Source organism: Mytilus californianus, unplaced genomic scaffold (genome assembly GCF_021869535.1).
Source record: "Mytilus californianus isolate M0D057914Y unplaced genomic scaffold, xbMytCali1.0.p SCAF_1, whole genome shotgun sequence".
Classification (NCBI taxonomy): Eukaryota; Metazoa; Mollusca; class Bivalvia; order Mytilida; family Mytilidae; genus Mytilus; species Mytilus californianus.
In genome coordinates this window covers 22,669,291-22,679,755 of record NW_026262581.1, presented here as the reverse complement: position 1 = coordinate 22,679,755, position 10,465 = coordinate 22,669,291, and the positions used below count along the sequence as shown (strand labels likewise).

At 34.1% G+C, this 10,465-nt stretch overlaps 1 protein-coding gene across 1 annotated transcript; it reads right to left on the bottom strand.

Moving 5' to 3' along the window:
- Nucleotides 1–8,442: 8,442 nt before the first annotated feature.
- Nucleotides 8,443–9,974, bottom strand: LOC127714129 (uncharacterized). The gene is made up of 2 exons (XM_052220104.1): nt 9,651–9,974; nt 8,443–8,959 (listed from the first exon to the last, which is right to left on the bottom strand). The coding sequence occupies exons 1-2, from the start codon at nt 9,733–9,735 to the stop codon at nt 8,640–8,642; spliced, it is 405 nt and encodes a 134-aa protein (XP_052076064.1). The 5' UTR covers nt 9,736–9,974; the 3' UTR covers nt 8,443–8,639.
- Nucleotides 9,975–10,465: the final 491 nt, after the last annotated feature.

Sequence of the window (10,465 nt, the reverse complement as noted above, 5' to 3'; positions counted from 1 at the left end):
GACAAATTCCTAGGACAGGACACCATGCCTGGCAAACACTAGCATGTGTCAATGTCTAGGCAATCATGTAATCAGGCTCAAAATCTTAGTTTGGCGCTGAATTTAAAAGTTCACCACATAATGAACATGTGTATGAAATTCAACTTCATGGTAAACTATGTACCTTAACCTAAAACTTTAACCTAAGAATGTACTATAATTTCACATTATGACATTTCTATGTTCAGTGATCCATAAAATCGGGGTAAAAACAGTAAATGTGGTGTATAATGTATAAACAAGAGTGCACACTCTGAAATGTTGCGCCTTCTTTACTAATCATTGATATTATGTTGAAAGTCCTAAATATAAAGCTTTACTACAACTATCACATAAACTCAACATGATCAAAGAAAATGAATTCAAGGTCATATAAACCCGACAAGAAATACATGTACACCTTACAATCATTCAATATACTAAATACAGTTGACCTATTGCTTATAGTTTCTAAGAAGCAGACTTAACCAAGAAAACTAAACATTGGCCAATGAACCATGGAAATGAGGTGAAGGTCAGATGAACCATGCCAGGCAGACATGTACAGCTTACAATCTTTCCATACAACACATATAGTTGACCTATTGCTTATAGATTAAGAAAAACAGACCAAAACACAAAAACTTAACACTGAGCAATGAACCGTGAAAATGAGGTCAAGGTCAAATAATACCTGTGAGACTGACATGTACATCATAAGATGTTTCCATACACCAAATATAGTATTGCATTTAGTATTAGAAAAAAACACCAAAACTCAAAAAATTAACTTTGACTACTGAACCATAAAAATGAGGTCAAGGTCAGATGACACCTGCCAGCTAAACATGTACACCTTACAATCATTCCATACACCAAATATAGTAGACCTATTGCATACAGTATATGAAAAACAGACCAAAACACAAAACTTAACTATAACCACTGATCCATGAAAATGAGGTCAAGGTCAGATGACACCTGCCAGTTGATCCCAACCCTCCCCCTAACTTGGGACAGTGGTGTAACAGTACAACATAAGAACGAACTATAAAAATCAGTTGAAAGAGGCTTAACTCATCAGATGGATAAAAATACAAATACTACAATTACAAGTGGACGTGGACGTGGCCGGGTACTTTTACATCCAAATAACAAAAAGACACTAAGTACGGATCTGAGAATACTCGCAGTTACTGACAGCTAGTTCAAAGCCACTAACAACTAATAAAAAATATCATGCATCTAAGACTAAGTTCTTGTTCACTGATCCATAAAATGAGGTCTGGGTCAAGTGAAAACTCTCTGACGAGCTTGAGGACCTTGCAAGGTACGCACATACCAAATATAGTTATCCTATTACTCATAATAAGAGAGAAATTAACATTACAAAAAATCTGAACTTTGTTTTCAAGTAGTCACTGAACCATGAAAATGAGGTCAAGGACAATGGACATGTGACAGACAGAATTCGTATCATGAGGCATCTATATACAAAGTATGAAGCATCCAGGTCTTCCACCTTCTAAAATATAAAGCTTTAAGGAAGTTAGCTAATGCCACCGCCGTAGCCGACGCCGGATCACTATCCCTATGTCGAGCTTTCTGCGACAAAAGTCGCAGGCTCGACAAATATACAGGAACATTTTAAAGTACTAAATTTTGAGTATATACATGTAAAACCACAAGTTACTAACTGAAGCTCATGATGAACTGTAACCAAAAACTTTAAGTGAATACAATTTAGAGAAAGACAGATGGATGCACAAACACTATCAAAACAGAGCATAAAACTTACCGAACAAGATGTTTTACATTTATCCTTCAGAAGCAGGAAAATTGAAGTGTTTTTTTTTCTTTCTCTGCACTCCATGATATAAACTTCAAATTCATTCATGCAAAATATGAAAATCTGCAAAAGTAAGACCTTGAACCTCAGCTTATCTTAGCTGCATTGTTTTTTTTTCATCTTGCTTGCAACCTAAACATAAAAAAAATGATAAACACATAATTCTGGATTAACTTCGTGTATTTATTTTTGTTGGTACAAACAATTTTTTCAAACTTTAAACGAAAACATCATCACAAAAAAGGACGTCATACTAACCTCCGAAATATTTAAACAAACCAAAATTAATACTTGATTAGGATCTTGTCATAAATGTATAGCATGGTTACCTCTTATTTTTGAAGACCATATGTCTATTGCATACTTATATTCCTTTGTACAGGAGTATGCATATTAATATTAAAGATTGATTCTGAGGACTTTAAAATCAAAGAGGTAGTGCCATTATCCCCTGAGTTCATTACACTATACAATGCCATAAGGCTACTCCAAGTTGTATGCCAATCTTTAACATGTTTAATTAGCATGATTAATTTAAGTTTCATAACTCCATGTGTACACTTTGAGAATCTCACAATACTGTTTATTCTGATTTTCAGAACTTATTGTGAGGTTTTTATTAATGCGACTGAGAGCTGTATTGCATTCTTATAACTTATACATATTTATGACCTGAAGACCACTTTCGGGTGCGGGATTTTCTCGCCGCGTTGAAGACCCATTGGTGGCCTTCGGCTGTTATCTGCTCTTTGGTTGGGTTGTTGTCTCTTTGACATATTCCCCATTTCCATTTTCAATTTTATGTATGCAGATTTTTCTTAAATCACAATAATCCATCTCACATTTTTGTCCATTATTCAAAATTAGCAAAAATAAATGCACACAAAAATTAACATTGTTAAAGCTTTTTTTTTAAATTCAAAACAGTTGCCCAAAACCATTAAATTCCTTGTTTGATTTATTTTATATTATTCAGAGCCTTTTATAGCTAGCTAGATGGTATGGCTTTTGCTCATTGTTGCATTCATATCGTTACCTATACCTAATTTGTGCATCATTTGGTCTCTGGTGGGGATAAGCCTACTGAAGAAGGTTCAACTTGGAATTTGCCGGATAATGAGTATTTATCCAAAAATGTAGAAGAACGATATTCATAACCAAAACCAAAATTATGTTGAAATTAAAGATGTAAATTGTCTGTAACATGTTGTTTCATTTTGATTAGTGAGGTACTGGTGACCTGACGAAATTTATAAACATGAACTTTTGACCTATAGGAGTTACCCTACTGGAGTTTGGATCCAGGTCCGTTCGCCCTGATTTACATTCAACCTTAATTACTTGTTAGCCTGAATAAGTTAATATCTGTTTGCCCTGTCTCCATTCCCCCTGTTTTTTAATTTTATTTTGTTATCTTGATGTATAATGTTTATTTTTTAATAGAGTATGGTAAAGTTTGTAGAATTTTTGCTCAATATTTATATTGTATTGCTACTACCAGATAATTTACATTATTTTCCTTTGATTTGCACTATAGAATACAGGTATAAAGTTTTTAATATAATACAACTGAAGACAATTTTACAGTGGCGGATCCAGAAATTTTCATAAGTGACTGCCTGAGAGGGGGCCTGCTCCTGTCATGCTTCAGTGATTCCCTATATAATCAACCAAATTTTTTCAAGAATAGGGACTCCGAACTCCTGTCCCCCCCTCCCCCCCTCCCCCCCCCCCCCCCCCCCCACACACACACACACACACACACTTAATCCGCCTCTGCTTTAAAAAACAACTGAAAACCATTATTAACTGCATGCATTTATCTTAATTGAAAACAATTTCTTGAGTTTTTCTCATTTGTATCACCCTGTTATATTGTTATATATAAATTTTATTTTTGTCACTTTTTAAAAATAGGAATGGTTTAAATTCCTCAATAATTCTAGTCAGTCAATTAAAAATGTATGAATAAATTATTTAACCTATATCTATATACTATTGGAGACAGACCCCCTGGAGTTGGTTTTAAAATAAGCTTAAGATTAGATGTACCATAAGCATGGAAAAACAATTCAGCAGTCAGTTTCACAATAAAAATAACAAATAATATTGATAGTAATTAAGTCATGTACAATACAGTATACTTACGATTACTTGTAAGTTTTTTTTTGTAAAACCGACTCAAGTATACTTATAATCACAGCCTTCACGCTTAACTTTTGAGTCCACAAGCCGGAAGCTCAATTTTTTATACATTTTAGTTGGATTTTGTTGGCTTGTAGAGTAGAATTTTACAAGCCCGAAAGCAATTTTACAAGCCAATGCCGTAGGACTTGTGGTTAAGCGTGAAGACTGTAATCAATCTTGGTCATACCTGTCAACTGATTCGTATCCTGCGGGTGTGACCCGAGATTTTCACAACTCTGAGGGGTCACCCGGGACACCCGCCGGGTCATTAAATAACCCGGGAATTCCGAAAATGACCCGTTTTCACCCGGATTCCTAAGCCTTCAGACTGATTTCATAAGTGATTTTCCCTTGAACAGTGTTGAAATACCGGCAAATTCGTAATTCTCCCTGGACAAGAAGTTCAACTAGCTGTGTATACTCAAATTAAGTGACCCATATTAGTCATGGCTTCACTTGACAGCTTTGGTGTCAAACACACTGTTAATTAACACCAATTATCTTAGCTTTAGGTCGTAAATAATTTGTGTATTTCAAAGTTGTTTTAAAAACAATTTGAGTTACTTCCCCTTTTTTCACCTTTCACAATATACTCTTTAAACTAATGTTTTTTTTTGTAAAAAGATTAAATCTAAAATGAATTGATGCAAACACAGATCAGAATAATACTTTTTCTATTTTCCTACCTTAGAACAGTTAAAAAATATATACCTTCTTTAATTGTTTAACTTTATTTTATTATACTCTAATATCAGCATTTGGTTAGTCTTGATGCTTAAAAGCTGCACAGATGTTTGTAAAGAAAAAGACAAACTGGCACATTGTATGTCATGGAATACGTGCAATGAAATAATACTATGTACAGTTTTAAATTACTTGAACATGTTTTGAAACTGTTTGATTTAAATTAAAAGAAAAATGTCCCCTAAATCCTGAAATTCAGCTCAAAAAAGTTCGTACGCGTTATGACCTGAGATTTCATTCTTCAATGCAGGTCATCTCCTGCATTTTCATTGTCATAGGTTGACAGGTATGCTGAGTTGTAAGTATTTTTGTGAAATTGACTCCTGGAGTCCTTAAAGACTATTTACTCATCTTTTGGAAAATTTGTTGGTTTTTTTATGAATATACAGTGGCGGATCCAGAACTTTTCATAAGGAAGGGCCGGCTCCAGTCATGCTTCAGTGATTCCCTATATAATCAACCAAATTTTCCCAAGAAAGGCTTGGGGCCTTCTCTATTCTGTTAACCCCCATCCATACCCTCTTATGTGCACTTAAGCTTTCGATAGTTTATTTTATCCTAGTTCTGTCTATGTGAATGTAAATACATTATTTATCACAAAACAAAAACTTACTAAATATATTTTTATGAAGTCCTCACCAGTTGCGGATCCAAAAAATGTCATAAGGAGGCACTAACTGTCATGCATAAAGAGGGGGCCCGCTTCAGTGATTCTCTAAATAATCAACCATTTTTTTTCCAAAAAAGGGGCGGGCTCCCATGCCCTCACCTTAATCTACCTCCACCCCCTTCCCACTTCTTATCCTTGAATTCAGATTCAAGATCTCTCTGACTAAAGTAAGTAAGTAAGTCACATTTGCTTATAATCAGGTTTTTCAATTGAACTGGCCGATAGTTGTTTCATTACCAATCATACCACATCTCCTAATTTTTATATATACGAAAGCTTTATTCATATTTTTTTATGTATTGATGAATGTGTAAAGATGCAGCAATTGTGTAGATACATTTTAAAATACAGCACAAGAGATGCAGATTATATAAAACGTACAAGTCGACGACATATTGACAACGCCATGGCAAAAGCTTAAACAAAGCGCGAAAGCGCTGTAAAGGCAGTTAATTACAGGTTGTGTGTATTTTTAGTCCAGTTATATCATTATCTTGCATAGTACAGTGTACTTATCAGAGGTGGCTTTCAGTATTTAAGATTTAGAGTTCTCTAATGATATTGAACAAGTTTTATGAATGTCATATTCTGAGCACTATATGAAGGCGATTGTTCTCACTTGTTTATGAACTAGTGCATTATGTCCAGTTTGTACCTTTTTTATCTATGTTTATAGTCTAATTAGTTATCAAAGGTACCAGGATTATAATTTAATACGCCAGACGCGTGTTTCGTTTACATAAGACTAACCAGTGACGCTCAGATCAAAATAGCAATAAAGCCAAACAAGTACAAAGTTGAAGAGCATTGAGGACCCAAAATTCCAAAAAGTTGTGCCAAATACGGCTAAGGTAATCTATTCCTTGGATAAGTAAATCCTTAGTTTTTCCAAAAATTCAAAGTTTTGTAACAGGAAATTTATAAAAATTACCATATAATTTATATTCAAATACTGCTTAAAATAGTTAAGCATTTTCTTTTTAGTAATAAGTAAATGTTATCAACTGTATTTTATTCAACTCTGCAAATGTGGTTTGTTACTGGTAAGTATGGATGATAGTTGTTTCATTGGCAAACATAACACATCTCCTTATTTATATAATGATCTATATTCAACGACCTCAGGTACAAAAAAAATGTATGTAACTAAACTATGATGGGAAACCTTTGCCTTCTTTCTTTTATATAAACTTTTGATTTGGTACCATAGAACTATGTAGAATAAATGTACATTGCAACATGTCAACTCTTTCAATAACAATACTTTTTTTAGAAACTATAACTCCAAGCAAAATTATATTTCCAAGCATAAAGTAATTTATGAATGAAAAAAGGAGTTCTTAATTAAGAAATAAACTGATTCGCTGAGTGCAGCTGGATACACCCGCAAAGGTCCAACCCTGAACAGTTGGGGCAAAAATGGACACAATATTCAAGCTTGATACAGGTCTGAATTTGGATTGTAATTAAATATTTGACATATTATAGTTTCTGAATAAATGTAGTCAAAGAACTTGAAATCGGTTATATGAATTGAATTTATATTCAATTAAAGATTTCTTGCTGTTGTGCAATACACTGTGCTGTTGCGCAATACTTAATAAATCTGTTGCCAGACTATAAACAAATAAAGTTCAATTTCTTCTCAATGTCATATTTGAAATTTATGAAAATCAATAGGGAGATTACATCAATAGCTATAAATAATTCACCAATGTTTCATGTGAACTGCTTAAAGCATTTTTGAGTTGTTGTCCAAAAACTGGAAAATCCCCCCTTTTTTAATGAATAAAACCCCATAACTCAGAAATGTAAAATCTAAAATTCATAAAATTCTAAAGGGAGCTTACGGATTGATAATTTAGTCTTAGATGCAAGATTTTTTTATCAGTTGTTAGTGGCTTTGAACTAGCTGTCAGTAACTGTGAGTACTCTCAGATCTATACTTAGTGTCTTTTTGTTGTTTGGATGTACAACTACCCGACCACGTCCACTTGTATTTGTATTTATCCATCTGATGAGTTAAGCCTCTTTCAACTGATTTTTATAGTTCGTTCTTATATTGTACTGTTACACCACTGTCCCAGGTTAGGGGGAGGGTTGGGATCCCGCTAACATGTTTAAGCCCACCACATTTTGTATGTACATGTATGTGCCTGTCCCAAGTCAGGAGCCTGTAAAAGTGTAATTCAGTGGTTTGCATATGCATGTTGCATATTTGTTATATTCGTTCATTTTTTGTACATAAATTAGGCCTTTAGTTTTCTTGTTTGAATTGTTTTACATTGTCATTTCGGGGCCTGACTGTGCGGTATGGGCTTTGCTCATTGTTGAAGGCCGTACTGTGACCTATAGCTGTTAATTTCTGTGTCATTTGGTCTCTTGTTGAGAGTTGTCTCATTGGCAATCATACCACATCTTCTTTTTTATATTTACATCAACAGATATAAAAAATTCACCAAAGTCAAGGTGAGACAACAAAACTTAGTTGTAAGATCTCTGAAATTTTTTACACGGTAAAAGTTTTTCTCATTGTTGAAGATTGTATGGTGACAGTAACACCTGTAACTGCTTAAACCCATTTCTTATGCACTTTAGTTCGATAAACTCACTGAATATCATACCACATCTCCTTATTTTTATATGCATAACAATTTACATGTACATGTATGCATTAGAGACATAGTTGACTAAACCACCAGGTGTCGAACATTCAAGAATTTTCAGTGTTTCTGTTTTTATATGATGAAATGGTTGCCTGAGCTCTAGGAGCTTTAGGTTTTATCACAGGATATTCTGTGCTGTCAATTATAATCCAAGTCGTAGGAAACTTTAATTTGAAGTTGGATGGTGAAAAATACCTGACTAAACCACTAGATGGCCAAGTGTTAGCCTCACATCACTGTTTAGACATAAAAACAATCCATGTATACACAATATTCTATACACTAGATTTAATTTAGAATCTAGACAGTTCAAAGTTGGTTGTATAATGCCTCAATTTCATCAAAGTCATAAAAAAAACTGATTTTCAACTGACACCCTATCAATTTGAAAATATATGTATCTCAAACAATGTGCTGCTGGACCAAATGTGGTCAAAACAAATAAAAATTTAGTATACAACTCTAAACCGGTATAAAAATGCATGGCTGTGTCACGTGTCTTCATTTAAAAATTATCTGCTGAAAACATAGGCATTGATGGTGTTTGCGTAATTCCATCTGTGAAGCTCAACATTAGCTCGGCAGTTGGTGGTGGACAGTCATAAATCCTTTCTGCAGTATGAATGACTTCTTCAGGAAAACCAACTTTACAATCAAAACTTTCCTCTAGATTTTTACTACAATATTCATCAAGTTTAGTTCTTTTGTTTTCACAGGAAACTGCCCTGATTTTTCTTTTTGCGGACGATTCAGTCTCTTGCTTGGTCCAGGAAAATAGGCTGGGAATGGCAGTAGACTTAAGTCTCTGTATGGTGGGTTTGCGCCCTGAAAAAGGTTATAAAACATTAGTTTTTTTATAATTAAATGAACTTCCATTAGCAATAAAATTGAGAATGGAAATGGGGAATGTGTCAAAGAGACAACGACACGACCATAGAGCAGACAACAGCCGAAGGCCACCAATGTGTCTTCAATGCAGCGAGAAACGTAAATGTATACTTTGTACTACCTGGCGAAATATTAACTAGATTTATTCATTACAATCTGGATAAAACTATGTTTGCCTGATTCAGTGTATGTTATGTAAATCCAAAAGACAAACAATGAGAGACTTATGCAACAAACGTACATTGTTTGTACCTAAATAACTATAATATGATCTAATATAGATGAGAGCATGTCATTGTTTTGTTCCTGTTAACATTGTCATTGATATTTTTCAAGAAAGTCTATGAGGCATAGCTTATGCATTCCTGTCATTACTACATTAGCATAATTACTGCTAAAATAATTCTCAGTATGATATACCTCTTGTAAGAAAGCATTATAATTGTAGCAATCACCAAAAAATCTAAAACAGATCACATTGAATCGTAATCCAAAAAATTATGACGTCTTGAATTAACCACCCCCTTTTTATTCTAAAACGATAATTGCGGTTGTAAACAGACTTTTGTTTATTCGCATGGCGATTACATATATTACTATATATTTCAAAAAGAAAATAGAGTTTTACCATAAATAGTTTCCTGTACGTAGTCTTTTTCAGTAAAACGTGCCTTGCAAACAACAGCTGATTGAGATGGACTCCACGATTTCATCGTGTTCTCGTCCAATCTGCGTATGGGCCAGGGCGTTGATCCAACTTTTCCTTCTTTTTAAGTCATTTGGAAATGCATGTCCTCCTCTTAAATGACATCCAGGTGCACAACAACAAGTACTTGGCATCGTTAATTAAAAATATAACTGAAATAGTTGCACAGTGCAGAAACCGGAAGTTGAGGAACAAGATCCGCTACCACGGCGCCACCTATTCAGGAACGATAATTTGCTACTTTATATAACAGCGAAATAACAATAACGTTAGACGGGTTCACGTGCATAAACAGAAAAGCGCTTTAAATTATATAATATAATTCATGTTCAGTCGACCTTTAATTATTATATCAACGACTGAAATGATTTATAAACATCTAGATTGCAGATAACACGCGAAATTAACCCGAGCTCTTTCCACACGGAATTCAAATAATTCTAGTTTGTCAATCGGTTGACTGCTTATAATGCAAAATACAGATATATCAAAAGTTTTTAAAACTAACAAAACACAATGATCGTTTCTCTATTTCCCAATGTAAATGAAATGAAACAAAAAACATTTTATATCGCAATAAGAAGAGGAGAGAATTGAACATTTCCGGATCTACTTGGAGCCTAATGACCCTCTACGTAGATAAGTTGGATATCGCGGAAGGAAGTATTAACCCGGCAACCAGAAAGGCATTAAAGCACTGCCTTTAAAAACGACCAAATGACGTACAACAGTCTATA

Excerpts from the sequence above, each read along its gene's own strand:
- LOC127714129 (XM_052220104.1), bottom strand. The coding sequence starts at position 9,735 with ATGAAATCGTGGAGTCCATCTCAATCAGCTGTTGTTTGCAAGGCACGT. Across the intron at positions 8,960-9,650 it reads CGTACAGGAAACTATTTATG|GGCGCAAACCCACCATACAG; the intron begins GTAAAACTCTAT and ends AACCTTTTTCAG.